This window comes from Pezoporus occidentalis, unplaced genomic scaffold (assembly GCF_034315485.1).
Source record: "Pezoporus occidentalis ecotype Australia unplaced genomic scaffold, CSIRO_AGI_Poc_V1 ctg114, whole genome shotgun sequence".
Classification (NCBI taxonomy): domain Eukaryota; kingdom Metazoa; phylum Chordata; class Aves; order Psittaciformes; family Psittacidae; genus Pezoporus; species Pezoporus occidentalis.
In genome coordinates this window covers 2290792-2314935 of record NW_026912929.1, presented here as the reverse complement: position 1 = coordinate 2314935, position 24144 = coordinate 2290792, and the positions used below count along the sequence as shown (strand labels likewise).

The 24144-nt window shown below is 45.0% G+C and overlaps 2 protein-coding genes across 2 annotated transcripts in view; one reads left to right on the top strand and one right to left on the bottom strand.

Moving 5' to 3' along the window:
• LOC134173291 (netrin-4-like) overlaps nucleotides 1-13515 on the bottom strand; it is a 45048-nt gene extending 31533 nt beyond the window's left edge. Inside the window, exons 1-2 of the mRNA XM_062637134.1 lie at nucleotides 11990-13515; nucleotides 4953-5494 (exon numbers count right to left, since the gene is read on the bottom strand). Coding sequence (XP_062493118.1) covers nucleotides 4953-5494; nucleotides 11990-12056 — 609 coding nt within the window. The 5' untranslated portion in view covers nucleotides 12057-13515. The remainder of the gene's footprint in view (nucleotides 1-4952; nucleotides 5495-11989) is intronic.
• A 1733-nt stretch (nucleotides 13516-15248) lies between these two features.
• Nucleotides 15249-24144, top strand: part of UROC1 (urocanate hydratase 1) — a 35789-nt gene continuing 26893 nt past the window's right edge. The window contains exons 1-2 of the mRNA XM_062637020.1: nucleotides 15249-15531; nucleotides 21835-21965. Of these exons, the coding sequence (XP_062493004.1) occupies nucleotides 15406-15531; nucleotides 21835-21965 (257 nt within the window). The 5' untranslated portion in view covers nucleotides 15249-15405. The remainder of the gene's footprint in view (nucleotides 15532-21834; nucleotides 21966-24144) is intronic.

Here is a 24144-nt window from a genome sequence, read left to right as displayed (position 1 = left end):
CACTCAGAATAACCTGAGCATCATACAACTTAGAGAAGCCAGTCCTGATGACTGTTGGACAAATCACTGCAGTGCAAGACCCTGCCCTTGCATCTTAGCTACTAGGAATTCACCCTTGTGATGTGCTGAGCATGTTCCTTTTCAGTGACCCCATTGCCGTATGAGATCAGACCTTGAAGAAGCCACTGAAGCCTAATGGTGACCTCTTGAATTATTGATGTTGCCACTTAATGAGGTATGTGTGTGTGTGTGCGGGGGATCCTCCTTTGTTTATCAGAAGGTTTGGCATGGATACAGGAAAAGAGGAGCCTGAGAAAAGACAGCAAAAAATGTAGGTCCTTGGAACAGGATCACATACACTCCACAGAGCCCTGGCCCTGGCCTGGTTTGGTGTCTGTGTGCAGTGGCCCCTCGCTGCCAGAACTTGCTCAAGGAGTCCTTGTAGACAGAGAAAGGCAGCAGAGGTCTTCAGGGCCAGTGCAGAGGAAGAAGCCTTCCATAGGGTTGATTGTGGCTTCTGTCTGAGCAACTTGGTGGCTCTTGAAGCAGACAGAAGTTCATCCATCCCATCACAACACTTCTTGATCTGGCATTCACAGAGAGTGTTTCGAAGAGTGATTAAAAGTCTTTTAGCTACAAAGCGAGTCCACTCATCTCTGACAAAAGGCACTGCTGGGGACTTCTGTCCCTAAAGAGGTCACCACAGGATACAAAACGGAGGATGAGCAGGTCTTCTGTGCAAGGCACACTTAACATGTTACCATAGAAACCAGTTCCTTAATTCAGGCATACACAATTCTTCCAGCCCCCAGTGAATTCCAGTAATGGGTTTATTATATCACACTTCATTGGTGTCATCTGTCACGCAGACACTCACATAAATGAACCAGCCTTTGATTCAAAACTCCCTTCCAGTAGCCAGACCCAGTAGGGAAAGGGTCTCCTCTTGGGTCTGGTGGTTATAAGCAGGTCAGTGTGCTACCCTACTTTGCATGCTAATGTCTTCCTTCCATGCAAACGTCTTCTTCAGTGGAGGAGAACATTTGTTTTCATTTCCTGATATTCCAGTTTATTAAACACATGCTCCTAATCTCTCAGATCCTTGCCTGCATGTGCTGTCAGGATGCAGGTTGAAACATTTTGCTCCCAGTTTCCCCCATATGATGCTTAAGCTGTAAGTCACACTAATGCCTGATGCAATGTTGTTGTCATTTCTCCTTTTGTTTGGGCCAGAGGCTTGATTTGCATTCGCTGATCTGAAGGCTCATTTTAGGCTCCTTAAGTATATAGCATAGTTGTTTTAGATCAGAAAGCCAGATGGACAAGTAGGTAAGAAAGTTCTGCGTTGATGCCTATAGATGCACTTACAGTAGATTAACAGATCTTAAAAAGGTGGGGTTGGTTTGAGTTCCTGATGTTATGTTGAAGGTTGGTGTACTGAAGATGATGAGCATAGGATCTCTCTCATGAAGACAGGTTGAGAGAGATGGGCTTGTTCAGCCTGGAGAAGAGAAGGCTCCAGGGGGGAATCTAGGATCTCAGAAAGATTTTAGCTGCAGAAGTACTCTGGATCTCAGCAGGAGTAAGGGATTTAGTAAGTGCTGGAGTAAAAGAAGACTGCAATAGAGACATGAGGAAGTTATCTCCTTGCATTTCTACAGGACTTGTTCCCCAATGCATGACACCTTCTGTCTTAACTGTACCTTATCTGGATGGAATGGAGATGTGTGACCCTGTCAGAGGTGAAAGAGAAGGGATAATCTACAAGGGATATATACCTTAACTTAGTGATACATTATGTTCTGTTGTGACATTTTCACACCACTCACCCAGATGTCTTTTGCTTCCATTCTAGTCTCCTAAAAATTCCTTTTCTGCCAAGTTTTCCATCATGATCCCAGGAAAAGCCTCTTTCAGTGGTCTCGGAGGACCACCAGCATGTGCTGCCTCAGGAAGATGCATCTGAGTTTATAGCTGCATGTAAGCTGCTGCAACGCTACCACCTTCTCCTTTCACACCTACATTCTCACTTCTGGAAGCCAGTTCCCCTGAAATCTTGTTTCATGATGTGTCCACCGTGGGTTTTAAACCAAAGTGTTCTTAGTAACCACCTCTTTTTTGATTCCTTTTGTGCCCTGTTAAAAGGAATTTGTGCCACTTCTCTAAATGAATAGGACAATGCTCAAGAAAAACCCGAGTGGCATCGAGTGGAAATTGCTCCAGCCCCCTCAGCAGAGAATACTGGCACTTATCTCAGGGCATTAATGTCCATTTAATTTGGAATGGGTTTGGTCATTTCAGAAATTCTGTGAGCTTGTGATGTGACCTCCTCACAGAGAAAGAAACCCAGGGCTCAGCCACGATCAGTAATTGGGTAGGTTGGAGTGGAGATGGGAAAGAATCAGAGAATAGTTAGGGTTGGAAAGGACCTTAAGATCATCCAGTTCCAACCCCCCTGCCATGGGCAGGGACACCTCACACTAAACCATGGCACCCAAGGCTCTGTCCAACCTGGCCTTGAACACCACCAGGGATGGAGCATTCACAGCTTCCCTGGGCAACCCAGAAGCAGAGAACACTGCAGAAAGTAATGGTGGAGATTCATTCAGCTTCCTTCCAAGTCAGTTGTTAGTCAGTGCTTGAAGGGATGCTCTGGTGGCATTTGTGACATCTCCAAAATAAGGTGGAAAGTGACAGTTCTGAGATACATGAGCAAAGCTCCTATGAGACTTGTAGTGACAGTAGCAGTGTCAGGCAAACCTGATCAGGTACCACTTTAAATAACTATGCTCTGCCTTCCTTTATTTTCATTCACAAAAGGATCTGCTGTGTCCCATTGCTGACCTGAAAAGCCCGATGCCTTTGCACCCTTGCCATAGTGGCATGTCATGGATTCATTAAGAGGCCTCTGTAAAGTCTATCCAGAACTTCAGAATGCTTTTGGGTTGATGTGCTGTGGAAACAGTATTTGTCTTGTTCTCTGTTAAGCTGCTTCCTGTGTGCTCCTCTCTGGAAGAAATGACCTCTATGTATTCAATTCATGTAACATTTGATGAAAGTATTTGGGATCTGCAAGGGTGACCTGTAAATATGTGACTGTTCTTACTAGTGTTCTCTAACATCTACTACCTCGGTGCTGATTGATTTAAGCATACACATATTCATTGCGCAGTAGCTGCTGCCCAAGTTGACAGAATCATTTTGACACTTGTTATCACAAAGGCTTGTGTTGAATGAATGTTTTATTATTTGATTTTCTGCCATGCACTTCTCAGATTTGTTGTAGCAGCAGCACATGGTCTTGATGATATTCCCCAAGGTAAAGTAAGCACAAAAGCCAACATAGCACAGGGCAAAAGGGGATACTGTACTAGAGAAGAGAGAGTTGTTTTGTATGTAAGGCCAAGGCATTTGCCTCAGACTTTGTGTTCTGTTCCTTACTCAAGCAGAATTGTCCTGCTTCACCTTTCTGTGCTCTTCTTCCCTGTCTGTGAAACGGCAACAGGACCCTGTGATGGTGCTGGAGATAGTTAAATGGATCTTGCAAAGTACTTCATGTTTTAGATTGGAAGGCACACAAGAGTGGGAATTGTATTAGTTCCCTAGATTCTGTATTGATGTGGCAAACTGTAATCTCTCTGCAGAAGACATTTGGATATATGTGGCTAAATGTATCATAACTGACCAGCAGAATTGCTACTCCAGGAACAAGGCAGTTCAGTAGTCTGATCTGCTCCAGATTTCTAGTATGTAGAGATGCTTCCTGGCCTGTTCCACAAAGAGGACCTCTGTCCTCAGTGCTGTTTCCCTGTGTCAGGTATAGTACACTAGTTTATTTCTCAAGTGCATTTGGAAGTGCACTGCTGAAGCCCCTGTGGGTTTTGAAGTCCATCTGGATCATTCATCTCACACCTGAGCTTAGTGTGCAGCAATGTATTACTGCCAAACCTGCATGATCACTTCCAGACGGGGAGACCAAGAGGGTTGGGACTTCTCTGAGGAAGAGAGAGGGAAGTGAAAGGACTTCAGCTTCTGTTATGGTTATAGGAATCTCTCATAATCTCCTTTTGTGCCTTTATGTCTGCTCTTTTCCCACTGAAATAGTGAAACCTGGCTGCTCACTTCCACTTCCTGTTCCTGGATCCTTTGGCTTAATACAGGGTGGTCACCCCCAGCAAGAAATTTGCACTAAATTTAGGGGGAGGATGCATTTAAAAGTCAGTCAATCGTCCAGAACTTTTTAGATGGAGAAGAAAAGGAATGACCATGTAGGTGTTAGTGAGTTTGATCTTCAAATATTTGCTATTGTACCTTCTTGAAAGTCTGTTTTATTTGTATTAAACATCCAAATGCCGTAACTTTGTCTGTGGCCACACTCAGAGAGTTGTGGTCAATGGCTCAGTGTCCCATTGGAAGCCCATGACAAGCGGTGCTCCTCAGGGGTTGGTATTGGAACCGGTGCTGTTCAGCTTGGTCTAGTTCAGGATGTCCCTGCTCATTGCAGGTGGGTTGGACTAGATGACCTTTGAAGGTCCCTTCCAGCCTGAACTATTCTATGATTCTATGATCCTATGATTCTATGACCATGCAGCTCGTGTCATCCTAAAGCAGGAAAACAGTTCAGATAGATCAGACTCTATAAATGTGTATTTCCCTACATCTATTTGGTTGGAATTCTAGCTCAGTTCCTGGCATCTGCAATGTAAAATTCGGCAGTGTTAATCCTATCCTGTGCAACTCCCATAAAAGAAATTCCTTATAGCGTTTCTTTTCATTTTCATTGATATATAATTCTTCTTCTTACCCTTCATTTTCTAACACAAAGCTTTTGGGGATGGGTGACCTTTCTTCATTTATATGTATGGCATCTCTCTGAGTACATGCTCTCTGATTTTCAGCCAGTCATTAGCTGTTTGACATTAAACTCAGTCCAAACCTCAGTTACTACTTACCTCTCCTCTGGTGCAGGGCATTGCATCTGAATACCTGGACGTGCACATGGAGCCCTCCTCAATCAGATCATCCTGGAGTCCAAAAGTCGCTGTACAGTTGACAGAGAAATACTTGTAGGGCCTCCAAGTCTGCCCATAGTCCTGGGATCTTTCCAACACCATTGCAGCTGGGCGAGGTGACTTGAACACAGCAATGACATGGGTCAGGTAGAATTCTGTTTCAAAGTCCAGTCTGATTTCTTCCCTGTGTACCCCTTGGGCAGACTGCCACCAGGAGATGGGGTTTGCAAAGAAATCATCCGTCATGTCAGCAGGGAGATGGGAGTTATCAGGCTGGTTGGCATTACACTTGGTGCAGCGAGGCTGCCCACAGCCATGGGTGACCTGATGGAGGAGATTCTGGTCTGGGTAGAAGCAGTAGAGCTCTGTGCTGTTCTGGCCACACGTGGTGAGGGTGACCGGTGTCCTCCCTGTTGCCAGGTTTCCCACTGGAGGGTTGCAGGACCGACCATTGCAGCGGAAGGCTCGGAGCCTGGTGGGGTCTGAAACACAAGGCAAAGAAACACAGCAAGGAGAGTTTCTCACACAGTTGTCAGGCTGTAACATAGGTGACCATACAAATGACTGGCATCTTCGTTTGGGGAGTGATGTACTTCTAAGGAGAGCTACTTCATCTTTTCACACAAAGTTGGGAGGGAATTTCTTAGTAAATCTAGTCCTTGGATTTGGTCCTAACTCGGAAACTGAGGTCTTTAGAAAATTCATGCTCGTGGTGCTTCGCTTTGATACGTCTGTTGAAAATGCAGTTGTGTCCATCTAAATTTGATGGCTAAACATGAATTTAATGTTTAACCACAGAAATCTTGTGTTTTCTTACTTTCACTCCTGTAAAGCTCTATAACAAGTCTATATACAAGTCCAGAGGAGAGCCACGAGGATGATCAGGGGACTGGAGCACCTCCTGTATGGGGAGAGGCTGAGAAAGTTGGGGCTGTTCAGCCTGGAGAAGAGAAGGCTGCATGGAGACCTCAGAGCAGCCTTCCAGTATCTGAAGGGGGCCTATAGGGATGCTGGGGAGGGACTCTTCATTAGGGACTGGAGTGACAGGACAAGGGGTAATGGGTTAAAACTTAAACAGGGGAAGTTTAGATTGGATATAAGGAGGAAGTTCTTTACTGTTAGGGTGGTGAGGCACTGGAATGGGCTGCCCAGGGAGGTTGTGAATGCTCCATCCCTGGCGGTGTTCAAGGCCAGGTTGGACAGAGCCTTGGGTGCCATGGTTTAGTGTGAGGTGTCCCTGCCCATGGCAGGGGGGTGGGAACTGGATGATCTTAAGGTCCTTTCCAACCCTAACTATTCTAGGATTCTATGATTCTAACTGAGGCTGAATCTATTCAATGCATTTATTTTCATTGTTACCAGAAAGCAAAGTCAAACTGTTCTACACATTGTCGATACATTAAAGAAAGAGACTATTGCTGGCCAGCTCATTATGGACACTAATTACACATACAAACACAGAAAGAATGCATGTATTTCTGTAGTGACTCATTACTGGCATAATTTTGAAAGGAAGTTGAGTTTCTGCTGCTCCTATTGAGATCAGCTGGAGTTGTTAATGCTTAGAAGAGTTTAAAACCAAGTCTCTCTTGTTCAAATACCTTGACATGGACAGAAAGTGACAATATTGTTTGTCAAATTTCCAAAGAGTGGCAAATTTGGGGGTATCTTCCATGTGTACAACTGCTTCTGAATTAAAAAGGACAGGAATAACTACAAAGTCTTAATATTGTTTGGAAATCAATAGTGTCTTTAACTGGCATTAAAGAGCATTCCAAAACCTTACCATGCTGGTGAAAACTGCGTTTCTAATGACGTACGACGTCCTCTTTGCAACTTAAGAGTCTAGAAGGAGTTAAAGAGTGACCTTGCAAGGTCATAAATCTAATGCAAGGGGTCACAAGTCAGATGGCTGGCTGGAAGTCCTACAGGAAATGACCCTTCCAATGAAACCTAGGATGACCGTAAACCCTGGGTAATCCAGGAGCAGTTCAGAGGTCAGCTATTAGTTCAACAGTCTAGGTCAACATTTCAGATCCCTCCTTGGTTTTTATTCAGCCTTTCCCCAAGCAAAATTGGTTTTAAAGTGAAGTTATGTCAAAGAAAGGACTCTAATTCAGCCCTATAAAAATACTCAAATTGTAAATGTAGTTGGTTGAAACTGATGTCCCTCTTTCCAAAGGGAATGTTTAAGGTGAAAACTAGTGTGTAACATGCAAGGTTTTGCCTCTGAGTTGTTTCTGTCCTTAGTTCCTTCATGGCATTTCTGCCCAGGCCAGAAGAGAAAGGTCAGACATGGGTATTGGTTTGGAAAACACCTCGTGCATTTTGCTTCCCAGGATTAGGATGCAAAACAAAGTTGCTGTATGTCTATTGGATCCTATTGAGCAAGGGAGTATACTGTCTTAGCTTACCTGGAGCATAAGGTAGTCTTAAGCCTCAGATAGCAAGAAATCAGATCATCCAAAAATGCCCTTGACTACTCTTAGGAGCAGGTGGAAGCCACCTTCAAAGGAACTTGGACTTAGTGTGTGTGCCTTGCAGACACTAAGCAGCAGCCGCAAGGAAAGAGAAGGTGTCTGGAGACACAGTAGTAGTGGTTTCCTGCTGGTGGAGGTTGTCTTCCACCAGTGGTTGGAATGGGCTGGCCAAGATGTTTTCTAGTATCCCAGTGAAGTCCTAGGTGACTGGAAGACTGCAGCAGTGCCTGAATTACATGTGCTCCTATAGTCCTCGCATCAAAGGAATGAAAGCTGCTCCTCCTCAGTCCCACCACTGCCTGTGCCAGCACAGTGATGGATTTTCATGACACAGGATTTGCTGCAGAAGTCAGCTGGAGAGGAAAGGAGATTGGGATGTTTGGCTCTATCAGTTCTGTTCTTGGCTCCCCAGCTTCAACTCAGCAGGTGGTAATGGAGATCCTCCAGCCAGCCCTCACACCATCCTCACTGCTTAATGACCATTTCAATGTATTTTCTTTCTCATTATGAACTTCTTACTCCATCCAAGCCTGGTACAGGTACAGGGGAACACCAGGAGCTGCAGAGATTTTATTTGGGAGGTTCCTTGCAATTTCTCTGAGGCTTTTTGTCCTGAGAAAGGACTCAGGTTTTCAGGTCAGCAAAACCACAATGAGCCTTAAGAATGTCTTTGCAAGTGGCATTTAGGTTCGTGTTTATGTCCAAGCTGTTTGGTAAAAGTTACTGGAAATAAGGAAATCACAGAAATTTCTGTGTTTAAAGTAGATTGGATTTTAGCTGATGTTGCTCAGTGCTGCAGAAAGATGTCATCTTTGCCTCCAGACAATTTAATGGGACTGATCTTATAACTGAACTTGGAACAAGCATTAGCTCAAAGAGTCGGGTTGCTTAGTTTTGATTAAGAATGCATTCATATTGCAAGTGCTATTGGATTATGGATAAATATAACATATAATTAAAAGAAAGTCCATCTCTGCTGATGCATCACACCACTGAAGCTTTTCTGAAGGAAATGGGATGCAGCAGTTCTGAATTCAAGGACTTACGTAGGGGAAGCTTTGCAGACAAGGATGTCAAAGTAAAAAAGGAAACTTATTAAAGGGAATGGCTGCTTTTGATATTTCTCATAAATGGGCTATTATTCTGGTATCGAGTTTTTCAGCTGGTTTGTCTGAACCTGGAAAGGGAGAAAACCATGGTTGTTCTCTTGCATAAGAGTCACAAGAAGGTTGATTTCCTCCACCAGCTAATGCAGCAATATCAATAAACAGTTCCTGTCTGAACTGCTGTGTCATTAGCAAAATGGGAGAAGAACAAAGTGCAAATGAGCAGGAGGGAGTTGGAAGACAAAATCTGCAGTCGATTAAAAGCTTTGTGTTTAAAGAAATCAATTGGCAGGACATTGCTTGGCCACAGGGATGCTGAAGCCTGTCCATCACTCACCGATTCTGGGGAAACAACATGAAATGTGGAATCTGGACAGTGAGGAAAGACTGCTGCAGGACAGAAACAGCAGCAGGAGAACAAACAACTCACCCCAAGTGCCAGGAGGACTCACTGAATAATTCATAAAGAACTAAACACTTCGATTGTGCATGGGCACTACATGTTATTATGGAGTTGATGAGTTTTTACTCCATAGAGGATGGGTTTGCTCAATAGAGAATAGTTTTACTCCATAGAGTTTGGCTACGGTATGATTAATTTATTTGCCTGTTTTCTGGTTCCTCAGAGCTGTGCCATAAAGTGACAGGTCAATGGCACATGTCCAGCACGTGTTGTAACAAGAGCATTACCCAATGGTTAGGGAATCCTACAGCTTAAGGGAGGTCACACTACTGATATTCCTGAGACACCATCTCAAACAGACATCTCTTACTCACCTTGGAATGGAATGGAACATTGTAGACATGAATTAAAAACAGGTTCTGGGGGTTTTTAGGGCTTTTTTTCACCCTCCATTGGACACTTGACATTAGAAAGGTCATATGGTCACTCAAAGCCTGCGGAGGTGACTGGAGAGCTGCCTTTTGTGAGTGATTTTAATTGGAATTTCTATTTCTTTTTGTATCAAATTTATGACTGTGTGTGTCCAAGTCTCCTATGGTGAGACAGGAGAGTGAATTTCACAGTTCTGTGCAACATGTGAACACTAAAACCTTTGTGCATCTTCTGCTATGGTTTTGATGGAGCACTTTGTGCATGTTATGTCCAGCCTGGATTTCTCTTGTTCTGTATCAGTTTAGCTTTTTCCTTAATAACCAAAAACTTCAGATGTTCTTTTGAAGCCAAGCACCCTGGGGACAGGAGTGGCACGAGTTTTTATTAGTCAGACCTAGAACTTCACCCCTTAATGCTGTTACAACAGAAGTGCCATGCAGCCCTTTGTTATCTGGGGCCAACATGCAATAAGTTTGGCAAGTCTTCATCCATTTATGAGTAGCCTGATGTATTTCTGCACTAAAATAGCCCTAATAACTGGAGCTACAGAGCCAGCCTTCATAAATACCCCAGAGGTGAAGTTCTGAATATGCTACAAACCCAATCGGCTTCCGTGGAGCAGGGCATAGACAGAATAAGATCCCAGGTCTTGGCTCTGTGTCCAGTTGCAGTTTGCCTGCCACATCCCTTCTGGAGTAACAATGGGCTTCAACACCTACAACTTCATTTACAGAGGAGCTGAATAACCTGAGCCCAGAGGAAACCTTTCTTAACAACTGTCCCAATATGCAAGAGACCATTGCAGAGGGAGGGGAGCAGCGCTAGGGAAAGATCACCCAAGTGTCACATCTCACAATATAAAACCTAAGTGACTCCTCCAGCCTAACCACTAAGGGGTTTTATTTTCCTTTGGCATTCCAGTTAAAGATGCAAGCAGCCAATCTTAACAATCCAGACTGACTTCACTGCACAGAGACAGCAGAAGGCGAATATTGTACTCCCCACAAATATTATACTTCACGTATTCCCCACACAGCTGCCCCATCAATATGTTTTGCTTTTGATCAGGAGGGATCAACTATAGGGCTGAAAAATGAGTTTATTGTATGGGCTAATAATATAGGTACAAAACACACCTCACTGTACATGTCTTTGCTCAGGAAAAGGCTGAGACTTCCAAATCGTTTTACATAGATGGGCACTGTCCAGACTAACCATAGTCTGAGCAGTACTGACCCTGCCAGTAAGAGGACCTACAGAGGTTCAAGGTTAATTCAAGATTTTAATACTGCTTCAATAATAATAATAATAATAATAGTAATAATAATAATAATAGTAATAATAATAATAGAATAGAATGAGCAGGTAACCCTTGTGTTTTCAGAGGTTGACGGCTTGTAAAACCTTTTGACTCAGCAGCATATATTCATTTGAAGTGACATTGAATCCTTAACATCATCACCTTCAGTATCCAATTATGTTGCTGTTATTCCCTATGTCCCACACTGTTACACTCAGAGCATGTTTAGCTCCATGCAGAACTCCCACCCTCCCCTCGAATTCACTTCCCAAGCAGTCAGCTGCAGGCTGCATCTCCTTGCAGATTCATTTTCACCTTTGAATTGGCTGCAGAGCAGATTTAGGCTGGTTTGTAAGAGGCTGCCTTCTGCAACAGCATCAGCAGCTTCACTGCCAGCTCCCCAACCTTCCTGTGCTGTGTGTCAACAGATGTATCCTACAGGGAGAGTCCCAGACTGGGAAAACAGGGAATGCCCAAGATGAGACACTGAAAGGACTAAGGTACATGTCCTCCCTCCACTCATTCCCTGGCATGTTGTGATAGACAGGCTTTTTCCCAACTGAGTCATGGGATAATGTGACAGGATTATAAATGTATGAAAATACCTTAAATCCATCCCTTAAACAGCACAGGTAGTGTGGGGAATGGACTCTGTCCTAATCCGTTTTTAATCTAATGCTAATTTAATCTTGTCCACTGCATGTTAACTATGAAATCAGGGAATACACTGAATGAATGGGCTGGCTTGGATAAACAGTAATTCCTAAACAGTGTCTCTGACTTTTAATGATGCACAACGGAGTTAACAGAGAATAATTCTGATTCCTCTAGTGCTGCTGTCCAAGGATGTTGTTGGTTCACCCTTGTCCTGCCTAGGAAGGCAATGTTTCATCCTCAAAACATGTACCCAGCACATCTCAATCCATCTCCCTCTCTCTCTTTTTCTGTTACTTTCATTCACAAAAATAACATTTTTTCTTGTAAGGATGTATGAAACTGCACATCCTAAGCCTTTGGGAAGAGACTGAGCTATAAAGCTGTGTATTGCAAGGGGTAAGAAGCATACATACATATATATATATATATATATATATATATATATATATATATGACCAACCCAGATTCCTTGTAAAAATCCAACCTAAAGATGTTAACATCATTTCTTTTAGCCAACGGCTCTGATTTCTATTCCCCTTCCCTTCACTCAACTTAGGATAAATTGTTTCAGAATGGCAATATTGATGTATTTCACTTACCTGCTTCCCCATGGCCAGATAGAACATATTCCAAGAACACAATCAGCATGATGCCTTGATGCTGCATGGCTGTCAGCAGAATAGCTGTCCTCAGTGAAGCAAAAGAGAGCTGCAATAACCTACAGGTTTGGTGCTTGCATGGCTTTTCTGTGCTTGCTTGCTTTCTCTCTGCTCACCTTCCCCTCAGTGCAAGGGTCAAGGCTGCTGCCTCATTCTTCTTGGTCTTGTTTGGGTCCAGAGCTGTTTGTTGTGTGTGTGTGTGGGGGGGGGGGGGGTCCTCAGGACTCAGATGCCTTCTGGGTGTCACCCATTCATTGCTTCCAATAAATAAGGATTCTGGGTGTCTTCACCCCTCTCCATGCAGCGGGCTGGGGACGTTCACATCCCTGAGCGCCTCAGTGAGCTCCGTTCCGTCCGGTCCTTGGCGGGTGGATGGATGCTATTTGGAAACTTTCATTTCTGCTCCTTGCTTTCGGAGGAGCTTGGTTTTGGTTCTGGCTCTGGCTCTGCCTCGGCTCCCCTTGGCGACCGTCCCCAGCGGCTGATGGTGGCGCTGGGGTCCGGGCAGCGCGTCCTTAGCAGGGTATCCCCGGACCTTCTCTCCCTTTGCTCCCTGCAGCGGAGGGTCATAGAAGAGCGGAGTTGGCTTTTCTCCCTGAGGGATGATGAGAAGCAAGTGCTTTCTTGGCTCTTCTCTCTCTTGTCTTGTGTTTTGGTTTGGTTTATCTTGTATCACTTCCCTCCTGCCTCCGCTGTCACGGAAGCCACTTCTCCCCCACCTCCAAGGGATTTGCTTCACACAACGAGCGCCAGGGAGTCGAAAACACAGCCAAGGGCAGCCCGCCGGGGCCGGGGCCAGTGCCCGGGAGGTCCCGGCTGCCGCTGCCGCCGGAGTGCGGCTCTCCCCAGCCTTGGGGGCTGCGGAGGGCACAAGGGCAGGGGAGGAGATGCGATGCCCAGCGCCAGGAGAGAGGGGAGAAAGGGAAGAGGGGGGACGCTGGGGAATCCTTCCTCCCTCCTGCTCCAGCAGCGCTTGGGCTGGGGGTCCTTCCTCCCGACGGTGCCTGGTTATCTTCAAGTTTTGGCCGTGCCTCCCTTCAGCTTTTAGCGCATCTCTCAGTCCTAACTGGGCAGCTCTCCTCTCTGGTCCTGTCTGGCTGCAGAGGGGATTATTCTAACATGTGATCTTCTTCCTGCTCTTTATATGTGCTTGGGGGGGGGCGGGGGGGGGGTATCGGGAGGAGGAGGAGGATGGGTCGGTTCCGCACCTCCTCGTCGGCTGCTCTGGTCCTTGCCGTGCTCAGATGCAGGCGTCGTGTTCCAGACGCATCTTCCCCTCCAGGAGCCGGTGTCTGTCCCTCTGCCTGTGCCTGTGTGTGCAGGGCGGGGGCACCGCGCTGCCCGCCCGGCCGGTGCCCGCTGTCCCTGCAGCACCCTCTGCCCGCCCGCCCGGAGCACGACACCCGCCCTGCGCCGGGCACTGCCCGGAGCATCCCCCTCCAGGTACCAAAAGGCAGCCCCGGGGCATGGGGAGAGCAGGGGGGATGTCTTTAGGGTTCATAGGTGCACAAAGGAGCACACGAGCAGGGTTTCTTTCCATCATCACAGACCTGAGCTGGGACAAATCTGGCAGTGAGGGGACCTGGGGCTTTCCAGAGAAGCCGGGGTGTCTGCTGGAGCATCATCACTGGCACACCAAACACCGGGCATGTCCCTGGAGTTGGATGTACTCGGGAGGCTCCAGCATGCAGCAAACGGGGTGAAAGTGCTCAGCCCCAGAAATCATTTATTTCAGTGAGCTCCTACACCCCCCTCCAGCTTCATTCTCTCTATCTTCACTTTTCACACCATTCAATTCTGGGTGTCACAGAAGGAAGCAGGTCTGATGGGAGTGGAGAGGCAAACAAGGTTATTCTTGTGCTCATGTGTGTGCAGGATCAGATCTTGGAGGGGTTGGGAGGACGTGGGTCATAAAGAATAACGACAGATTTATTTCCCTTTGGGGTGGAAATGTTCACATAAGGCAGGGTTATTTAGCTCAGTTTTGGGGCAGATTTTCTGACTTTACCTTCCTTTTGTATGTTTTTAATGCGAAAGCCCACCAGAAATTCTTTAAATATGAAGAATTCTTCTCCCTCTCCTTTTTGTCTTTGCCTTTTGTTTGAAAGCAGCTAAATCAGTGTATAAACACCAACCAAAACTCTCCTGCCATGAATGACAGGTAGCATCCTTCAGAGGTTTGCGTCTGCTGCACACTCAGCTCCCCTGGGATGCTCCTAGTTCTTTCAACCCCAGCATCTTCAGTGGGAGCTGGGGATGTGCAGCATGTCCCAGAGCTGAAGGCGCTGTGACATTAATGAGATGCTGTCATTTAATAACTGAGCTTTGTTGTCACCGCTTGTTGATCGCTGCCTTTGTGGGGAAATGCAGTGGGGTTTTATTCCCAGGTTTTAGGCTCATTCCTAGTGAAGTGTCTCTCCCAGTCAATTTCACCAGGCTTAAACTGTGGCACTTGAGAGAGTCGCCTGGCCAAGAGCTGTAGTTCCATGGATGTAGTAAAGTTCAAGAAGCTCCTGTGTTATTAAACAGCTCAAGATGAACAGCAGAATTCACGTTGCACTGTAAGTGGGAAATCAAAGTGAAGGATATTCAGTTAGTTGTGATGTCTCAGTGGCAGTACCCTATGGCTTTCTAGTTGTTGTTGACTGTAGGATATAAAAGTAACTTAGACCTGAGAACCTGAATTTGTCCTCCCAATTATTGCCTGCATTGAGAAAACCACTAGTTCCAATGGGTGCATTTCCAGTTTAATAAAGTCCATTTGTGCCTAGAAGCTAAGAGGAGCTAACACCTAAGGGCTGTCAATGATAACTGCTGTTATTTAGAAGATGAGCTGGTGACATCTGAGGAACAGCCCATACCTACAGGTGTCAAACATGGGATGCCCATCTCAGCTGAACAGTGTGCATGAACAGTGATGTGATCAATATTTAGTTAGTTCCTAAAGCATGGAAGTGTAAATGCCCGATCCTTGAGGTCTCAGGCAAGGTTCCTGCTCCAGACAAGGACTCTCACTAGGACACTGGGGCAATGAGACGATTTGGAAGGTGGCTGAGTTTGCTCTAGTGGCTTAGTGACAAAGCACCCAGGGACTCAGCAGCAAAACTGTGAATCATTCATTTTGGGGGAGGAGGGAAGAGCCAATGGCATGGAGCGGAGGGGAGAGGAGGGTCACCTCTGCCACCTGCCCCTGTGCTTCAAGAGCTGTTTGCAGAAGCCAAAGGACAGGCTGTCCTCTTCTGATCACCTGGAGTGGAGGGATCTGCATCCCTTAACATCCTGCTTGCCTGCACCTTCCTATTCCTTGTACCTCTTCCGTTTGCCTTGCCTTTCCTCCTTGTATTTCCTCAGCAGCCATGAGCAGCCTGAAGGAAATCTGTCGTGGCCTTCCTCTATACCCTTTGCCTGAAAACAGAGGTCGGAGGAAAGGAATACCCCATGCGCCTGTGAGAACCCCTAATCTCACTTCTCAGGAGAAAAAGGTAACATGGGCTTTCACTGGGCCTCACTTCAGATAAATGCAGCTCAGAGCAGCGGATCTGATTGCCTCAAATGCTATTCTGAGCCTGGGCTTCATGGGAAATATGTTTCTTTGGTATTATAATTCCAGTGGGTAATGGGATGAAGTACTGGAAGCTCTTCTGCTTGCTTGCTTTCTTCCTCCCCAAGAGATAACCAGGTTGAACGGGGCTTGGAGCAACTTGCTCTAGTGGAAGGTGTCCTTGCCCATGGCAGGGGGTTGGAACTGGATGAGCTTTAAGGTCCCTTCCAACCCAAACCATTCTATGTTTCCATGATTCTATGGTATGAGGGAGATTTGCTGCACAACAGCTTCCATGCCTTTAAATGGCTAAACAAGAGGCACTAGATTTCAACAATGTCAATCCAGCATTGTTCTAGAAGATGAAATTATGAGTGCTGTTGCAAAACCACTTCATATGTATGGGAGTGAAAGCTATCTGAATAAAAGATCCAAAGGTACTTTATTTTATCCAGTAGCCCGAGAATCCTGGGATTTAGGGAAGTTTGTAGGGAGCTGAGTTAATTATTTGTCCTTAGTTGTGTAATTTTTTTCCAGCCTCTTTTTGTTTGAATAGCCTACGCACACACTAAAGTAATCATTGCATTATTCCAGGCTAGAGATTTAGAACATAATCAGCAGCCGAACATAATGGTCAATGGGTGGAGATCCATAGGAATTTGTGGGAGAGAGGATAAGGTGGGATCCTTAGTTTGAAAGTCTGTGCTTCATCACATGTAGCATCACTTGGAGTGTGACATTCTGGTCAGAGCAACAGAAGTTCCTTCCCCCTAACAAGCTGCACACAACTCCTTTGCCTTCGTGGGAGTTCCCCACTGGCATCAGCTGCCAAATTCCTTCAAAGTCCACTTCCACAAGCTGAGGAGAGCCTAGGAAAAGGGTGGAAAGAGGATCAGCTGGTTGATATCTAAAGAGGATTTACGTCAGTATCAGGAGCATTCATGGCTGAAGCATCCTGTCTGTGCCTGAGACAGCTCACACACATGGAACTGTGGCTACCAAGTGTGCAGAAGAAGTCTGTGGTGATGGCTCTGAAGATAAAGCAGTGGGGAGTGAGCTCCACGGCATGTCAGAACATTGCCAAACATCTCCATTTTATTCCTTGCCTTTGCTAAATCATTTTTACCCTGCTGTAGCATGGAGGAGTCAGTGTTGCAGGACAGGGGATGCTATCTCTCCAAAGGATGCCAAGCCTTACTCTTTACCTGGGGAGAGAAAGGTAATGACAAAAGTCCTCAATCCTTCTACAGAAACTGGAATAGTTTCCTGCCTCCTTTAAGTGTTGCAGGACAGCAATAGGCTGATTTTCTGGCCCCAGTCTACTATCTAACATCCTACCCTCATCTCTCCCTATTACCTACCACATGTGATAAGAAGTTGTGCTAGCTGTTAGAGATTTAAAAGCTTCCTTTCTGCTTTGTTTTACTCTGAATCCTCCACCTTAAACTCTTGACAGAGTCAGAGGCTCAGCTGGTATTTATTTGATATCTGAAAGGTCAAATCTCTCTTTTTAAGAGCTGCTCTGCGCTTGGAAAGCATGTAGACAGAAAGGTTGTCTGACTGTGAGCTGGTTTTTAAGTCTTGAGACAGGCTTCCAGATTTTGTTGACAGCGTGTAATGCTGAGCATATTGTGAGGCTTATCTGTATGTGTGACACTGTTTTCTGACTGAAGTACTCAGAACTCTGACAGAAATGAAGTTAATGATAATGAATCTACTGACTTCCTCAGGATTTGTCCCTCTCTTCACATGCCTTCAATCCAGTTTTACAATAACAACCCTTAGGACTGCCAGTGCTTTATTTTCTTGGACCTCCTTTTGTAGTTATAATAGAAACCCTGGGAGATTTATAAAGCTCTGTGTGCTTTGGGGCTTGCTGAAGAAGTATATAATTCTTCCTATCATACCAACTTCAATCTTTTTGGATAAATCAAACCATTTCTCAGAACTGATTCTCTTTCTGTGTTTCCCGAGTTCTCTTCTTTGTCTATAGACTGGAACAGCTGCATCCTCCCTCTTTCCCTCCACAGCTCTTCTGTTTCTCAGCATCTGTATCTTACTGTAAATACACTACAAAGAAACTGCCCTTAAAATCGTATGCATGGAGTGTCCTTTGCAGAACAAGGATGCTGCATCCTCAGTAATCAATGATATTCGATTGAATGTGCCCTTCTTAGTGTTGCTCAGCATCAGAAAACAGTGGCACACCTTCATCCACACAGTGATTCCCTTATGTATCTTAGAGCTACATTATGCTGCAGTCTTCCTGCTGCCCCAGCATCATCATCGTCACCTGTGTATCTGTCACAGGGCCCTAAGGTCAGTAATGGGCCTTGATGGCCTTGATGAGCCTCACCTGAAATCTCCACCCATGCCCTCTGTGAACAGGTTTAAGGGCTCTATTTAAGCTCAGGCCTGGGCTCTCACTCCTACTTGTGGTGGAAATGTGTCTGTCTGTAGTTCTGTCACTGGAGTATCTCTGTGCCCAGCCATGGACCACATTGATCTGGTCTCTACCTGTGAGCTGTCCTGCCAGGCTTTGAGCACTGTCTCTCTGTGGTGACTATCACCAGACCTAATCCTGACTTCCACTTCTACCTTGGCTGCCTACCTGCACATCACCATGATCTTGCCTGATGACTTGGACTCTTGGTGGCTGCCATCCCTGGGTTGCCCAGCTCATCTCTGCAGGTACTGTGAGGCTGGACCCTGGCTGGTGAGGTGCCTGTGCTGCTGGCTCTGTTATTCTGCTTGCTCCCTTTTTCCTTCAGGAACAACTGGACTTTGCTTCATGACATCCTAGTGCGAAGAGTTGCAACCAGAGCCTATGAAGTCACATAGCACCTGAAGTGCTTCAATGTTCTGGAAAAGCAGCCGGACACTTGACCTTAATGGTTGCTTTACACATCCCGAAATAAGGCTGCTTTTAAGTTTCTATGTGGATTGGGAAGGCCAATTTGTTGGCTCCTGTTTTGGAACATCTGGATGATAAAGAACTCGGGAAGCTTTTTCACAGCCCACAAAGTATTTATAGTAATGGTCAGTCAGACATCGCTATGTTTACTTCCTGAGCTGACCTAAACTGGGACCTATCAGGAAGAATAATACATGAAACAACAATCTTGCTTTTACAGTTGCTGTTTACAGAATAGTGCCACCAAATACTCTGGGCCTGGATATCATCAGGCAGAAGATGATGGGTGGGAGACAAGCAACCTCCCCGGGGTAAGAGGGGCAGAACTAAGAATGAGGCTGTTGTAGAGTTCAGCTATTTGCTTCGTCTCCTCATGCTTACCTTTTCCCTTTGAGCCTGCAAATCTCAGTGTTTGAGTCTCTTGGGATTCTTCAGTTGGAAGTCCTGATGATGCTGTTATAAAATGGAAATGAATGGTATTCCTTCTGAAGAGGCCCTGGCTCCTCAGCAAACACCAATTAGGGAGGAGGCTGGTATGCTTGATTCCTCAAGAGACTCACCCAACAAAGATATTTACAGCTGATTGATTGGAGCAGGATTTCATGGGTTCTGTTGACATTGACAGGTCTGAATCTTGATTGAATAGCAGCAGGATCATGTTTTACTCTGTCAATGCCAGTGAGTACACAAAAAGACACCCTAATAGTGACTAGAGCTTAAGCATGAGTCAAAGAGTAGATCCAGCTGGCACATCTAAGAAGAAGACTTTGCATGTAATGCTTGCACTGCACTGGATAGGTTAGAATACTGTTTTATATGGAGCTGTAATGAAATGTAAGAAATGATGACCTTGTATTGCCTGTCCACAAAAGCAGTGATCAGCCTATTTGAATTTGCTCCTTGAGTGCCTTTCTTAGGTTATTCAGTTTGACTCCATAATGAATGTGCAAGATTCTTCCTGATGCACATGGCAATTGCCCTTTCATAAAGCAGCCAGGCTCTATCTAAGCAATTTTCAGTGCCCAGCTCTCCTATTGAGAGGTTGTTTCAGAGCCTCTTATATTTAAATTAGTCTAATTTCAGGACTACATTTATAGGTAATTCACAGCTATTTATTCCTCTTCAGCATTTTCCTGATGCTCCTTCCTGCTTTGACACTTATCCTGCAGTGAGACAGCAATCAAATGTCACCTTTGTTCAGTTCAGCTAAACAAGCTGCAGTCCTGGTCCTCTTTTACAGGATCCCTATTGTCTGCCCAACCAAGGTGCCCTTCGCACCCTTCATGTCACATCCAAGTTCATGTTTCATTAATGTTTGCATCATCAAAATTCAAGCTTCTGCTGGTGCGTAGCACTAATAGCATAGAGGCTCAGGCTGAGAAAATTCATTTGGAAACCCAAACAGATTTTACTTGCTTGTATTTTTAGAGGAAAGAAGAATATTTTCCCATTAGTTTCATTATAACTACAAATAATGTATCGATCAAAGCCTGCGTGATCCTTGCTGGGCTGGAAGCAAAACACTTATCCTGATAGCTCTCATATGCAACCAAAATGCCAAATTCAGCAATGTTTTCCCTCTTGGCTGTGTTGTTGTAAGGGGTGTGGGTGGTTTTATTCGTGCTTTAGGAACTCCTTAGATTGAGAACTCACTGTGGTTGTTTGCCTCTGAGATTGACTTTGAAAATCCCCATGTATTTTGTCATGATGTGGATATAGCTGGGATTTTTGTGTTCATTAATAACATGCCCTTGAAAAGTGACTGCTTATCTAACTGGAGAAGAGTAAGGTGGTGGTTGAAATGGTGTTTGTATTTGATCAGCTGGTAAATAGGGTTTTCCCCCTTGTCATTCCCTGCATGGAAGGGCAAATGTAATTTGGAGGGGTTTTACAGGTCAGGTCTCAGCTGGTGCACATCAGTATAGCTTCACTGATGTGAAAGGGTCTGACCCAGACCTGTTCAGCAGCAAGTGTGCCAACAAAACCCTCTTTTAGTATGAGGCATTTTGAGACTTAAATATTGTTCTTTCAGTTTCTCCTAAGGTGTGTGAGACCAGCATGCTCAAATGAAGGAGCTGGAGAGCTCTAACTGTATGAACCAGCCCATAGTCATGTTGAATTAGGAGTTGTATTACTGAGCTGAGGGCTTTAGAGAGCTTTTCAGGACTTCTTACCAAGATAAATGTTGATGATACCTGGACTGAATGGTTCTTGATGCCTTTGTTTAGATACCTGTGCTACAGCCAACCCCTTCACTTCATCCAGAAAACACTTGTTCCATAACTCTTTGAAATGCCACCAAAATATATCACAAACATGGGGTATCCTTGCTATAACAGCCCTCTCCAAAACTATGTTTTCCTGATGGTTTTATAGACTGTTATTGGATTTGAAAGCAAGCGTGATCCCTCTCTACCCTTTCTACAGCTATTAAATCAGCCTAATAAAGATGTGGAATTCCATATGACTTGTAGATCTCAACTAAAAGTCATTTGGATAGTATCACCACTTGTCAGGGAACTTATGAAGTCTTTTAGCATCTTTGCATGAAATTGGCTTTTCAAAGATTACAAGATCTTTATTCTCATTATGGTTTTAATCAAATGGGACATGGAATACAGATACATGACTGTTACTAAAGATAGTGATTTATTTATGGCTTCTTTCATCCAAAAGGACATACTGTACTTTGCAAACCATGGGTAATGTCTTTGAAGACAACAGAGCGTAAGCCACGTAGCATCATCTGCAGAATTTAATTCAGTGCCTATTAATCATGTAAGCTAATTTGGAAGTGATACATGTAGCATCAGTAACATAATGTATTGCAGAGGGTGGGGGTTTATGTAGTGAATCTTTAATAAGACTTAGCCCAAGAACATCTTCATCTGGGAGTATGTCACATAACTCAGGGCTGAGTTCCCTCTTTTGAAGGTCTTCAGTGTCTGTAGGAGTTCAGGGTCCCAGTCTAAGGAATTCTGAATGCTTTCCTTGGTAGTTCAGTGCCCCCTAGCACTGTGAGAGGGAAGACATCCATGTCTGACACTGGGATTGAGCACTATTGAGCAGATCAAGATCTCTCCATGCAGATTTGGGTTGGGGAGGGTTACATGTGTTCAGGAGTTGAATCTACAAGGGAAGATGCAGGTAGAAAAACTTCAATAGGAAAGCAGGAATAGAGCTCCTCTGGTGTAAGCTTGGCCTTTAAAATCATCTCATCCTTGTGATAGCTTAGGCAAGCTTCCAGTTGAGTCTGGCTAAGGTTCAGGGCCACCTTCTTACCTCCATTTCTCTTTTCCCTCGTTTTTTGTCTCTGGGTGTTTTTGGCAGCTGGCTTTGCGCAATGCCTTGCGTTATTTCCCACCTGAAATACAAAAGAAGCTGGCCCTGGAATTTGCTGAGGAGCTCCGGCTGTATGGCCACATCTATATGTACAGGTTCTTCCCAGAGATCGAGATGAGGTAAGGACTGGATAACTCGCACTGTATTTGACTGATAACCACCTTTCACCTGTGGAACTGCCCTTTAGATAGTGGCATTGCTGTGTCCTAACTTACCTCTTGTAGAACTCATGTCATAACATACCAGTGAAGTGCTTCATCTGAATAAATTGGATGCTCTGTGTATCATTAGATACAGTGGTTTCATTTCCAGTAAGGGATACTGCATGTTTTGGGGTGCTCTTCTGTAAAGCTGTGTAACACTTATCCTTCATCCTCCCACTTTCATCCTCATGAATCCCATGGCACTAGTAGGTAGACAGTGTGCACCTTTCTGGATAGGCTGGGCCAGGATTAGGACAGTCACTGCTAGAAAGCTCAGCACCACTCAATGGAAAGGTTTGTGCAAGGTTGTGTGCTTGATAATGCTGGCTTTATCATACACAGAGATCCCAGATGCTCTGCCCCATGGCAGGTCTTAGTTTCTAAAGGCCAGTCATTATGCAGAGACCTCTGATTGCAACCTGGACAGAAAACTTGAGGTGCTGCAAGTCAAGTCTCAGCTGAACCAAGAGGTAAGACCAGATGAGTGAATGGGGTCGGGCCTGCTGTGAGTGGCTGGTTGTTTCCCAGTCTGACAAAGAAGGTTTTCTGGGCTTAATAGGAAGACAGTACATCTTTCCATCATTGGAACCTGTATCTGACCCTGGTTTGTAATGTGCTGTGCCTGTTGATCTTGGAGCATCACTTCATTCTGGGGCTGATGGGGCTAATGTTTGTGAAGCAGAACAGTTTCAGAGAGGGCTGCCAGGGGCTAGCTGTGTTTTTCAGACTGATGGATTCCTTTTTGCATCCAGCAGGCGCCTGGTTAATGTCTACACAGGAATCTGAATAAAGCAAGGGACCAGAAAGCACTCTGATTTCCACAGACATCCGTATTTCTGTGCTGCCCATACTAGCCTGGGGTCGGCTGCTGTAGAATTCAGCTAAGGGGAAGACAACTGGAAGACTGTTTGAAAGATATTGCAGAGCTGGACCTCAGAGGACCCTAGTCTTGACCAGGGCACCTTCCAAGTAGGCTTCATGAGGCAGTCCACCAGCTGGTTTCCATCACTGGCATCAGTGACTATTTAATAGCTTCATTTCACTGATCACTCTATTAGATTCTTACAGTCTCAGATTAAGACAAAGCGTTTTGTTCTCTGTAGCCTAGTAGTTTTTGTTGTGTCCCAGGGAGCAGAGTCCAACTTGTTTCTGTTCCATTTAACAGCCATGTTCCCATACCAGCACACTCAACTGATGTCTAAACTTTGGGCATCTTATGCTCTGAGCAACATTATGTGGAAATTCCTTCTCTTGATGCATTGGTATCATTCCATAGAAATCCTGTTGTTTTATCACATCAAGCTAAGAAAAGCAGCAAATGCTAATAAAGTACTATGGAAAAACTCCAATGCATTCCCTGCTGATTTGGCAAAGACTACAAGGCATTTGGTTTAGTATCCTGATGTACAAAGCAAGGATAAAGTGCATCCGATCATGGGGGGAGCCTGTTTACTAAATGTGTAGAATATATATTTCAGAACCTTTCTAGCATAGCTGTCTTCCCTGTACAAACCAAGTATCCAGCTGCTGAAGATTGATGGCCCAATAAAAGGGAGATCATTTAGAAACCATGTTAAATGATCCTGTCTGCCTTTAGGAATTCCAGCATCTCTAATGGTTCTGCTGCTTACAGAAAGGAAAGAGCAAAACTCTTCAGGAATTGTCCCTGCCCTTAAGGGTGACAGTATAAATCTAGGATAGAGGTTTTAGAGCAGTTTGTTATGGCAGATGGTGGAGGAGAAGATAGCAGTGAGATGATTGCGGCAGTTGGCGTTGAACCACGCTAGTGCTAGGAAACCTGACTCAGGATACCTTTGTGAGGGTTTCCTCTATCTCACCCTCTCAACTGTCTGCATGAAGTACATCTTATTCAATAAAAAGGCCTGTTTTTCTCCAAACTGTTTCAGGTTTTGAGAGCTGCTTTGGGACTGAAATTCAAGCTGGGTGTCTTAGATAGGATCTTAAATAACAAGAGCTGCTGAGCCTGAAGGCAGCTTCCACTGATGCTGTTTTCCTTGGTGTGGCAGGATGTAGCTGCTTGGCCTGGTAACTGCGTTAGAGAGGCCAGTTCCAGCCTCCCCAGAATAATGCATTT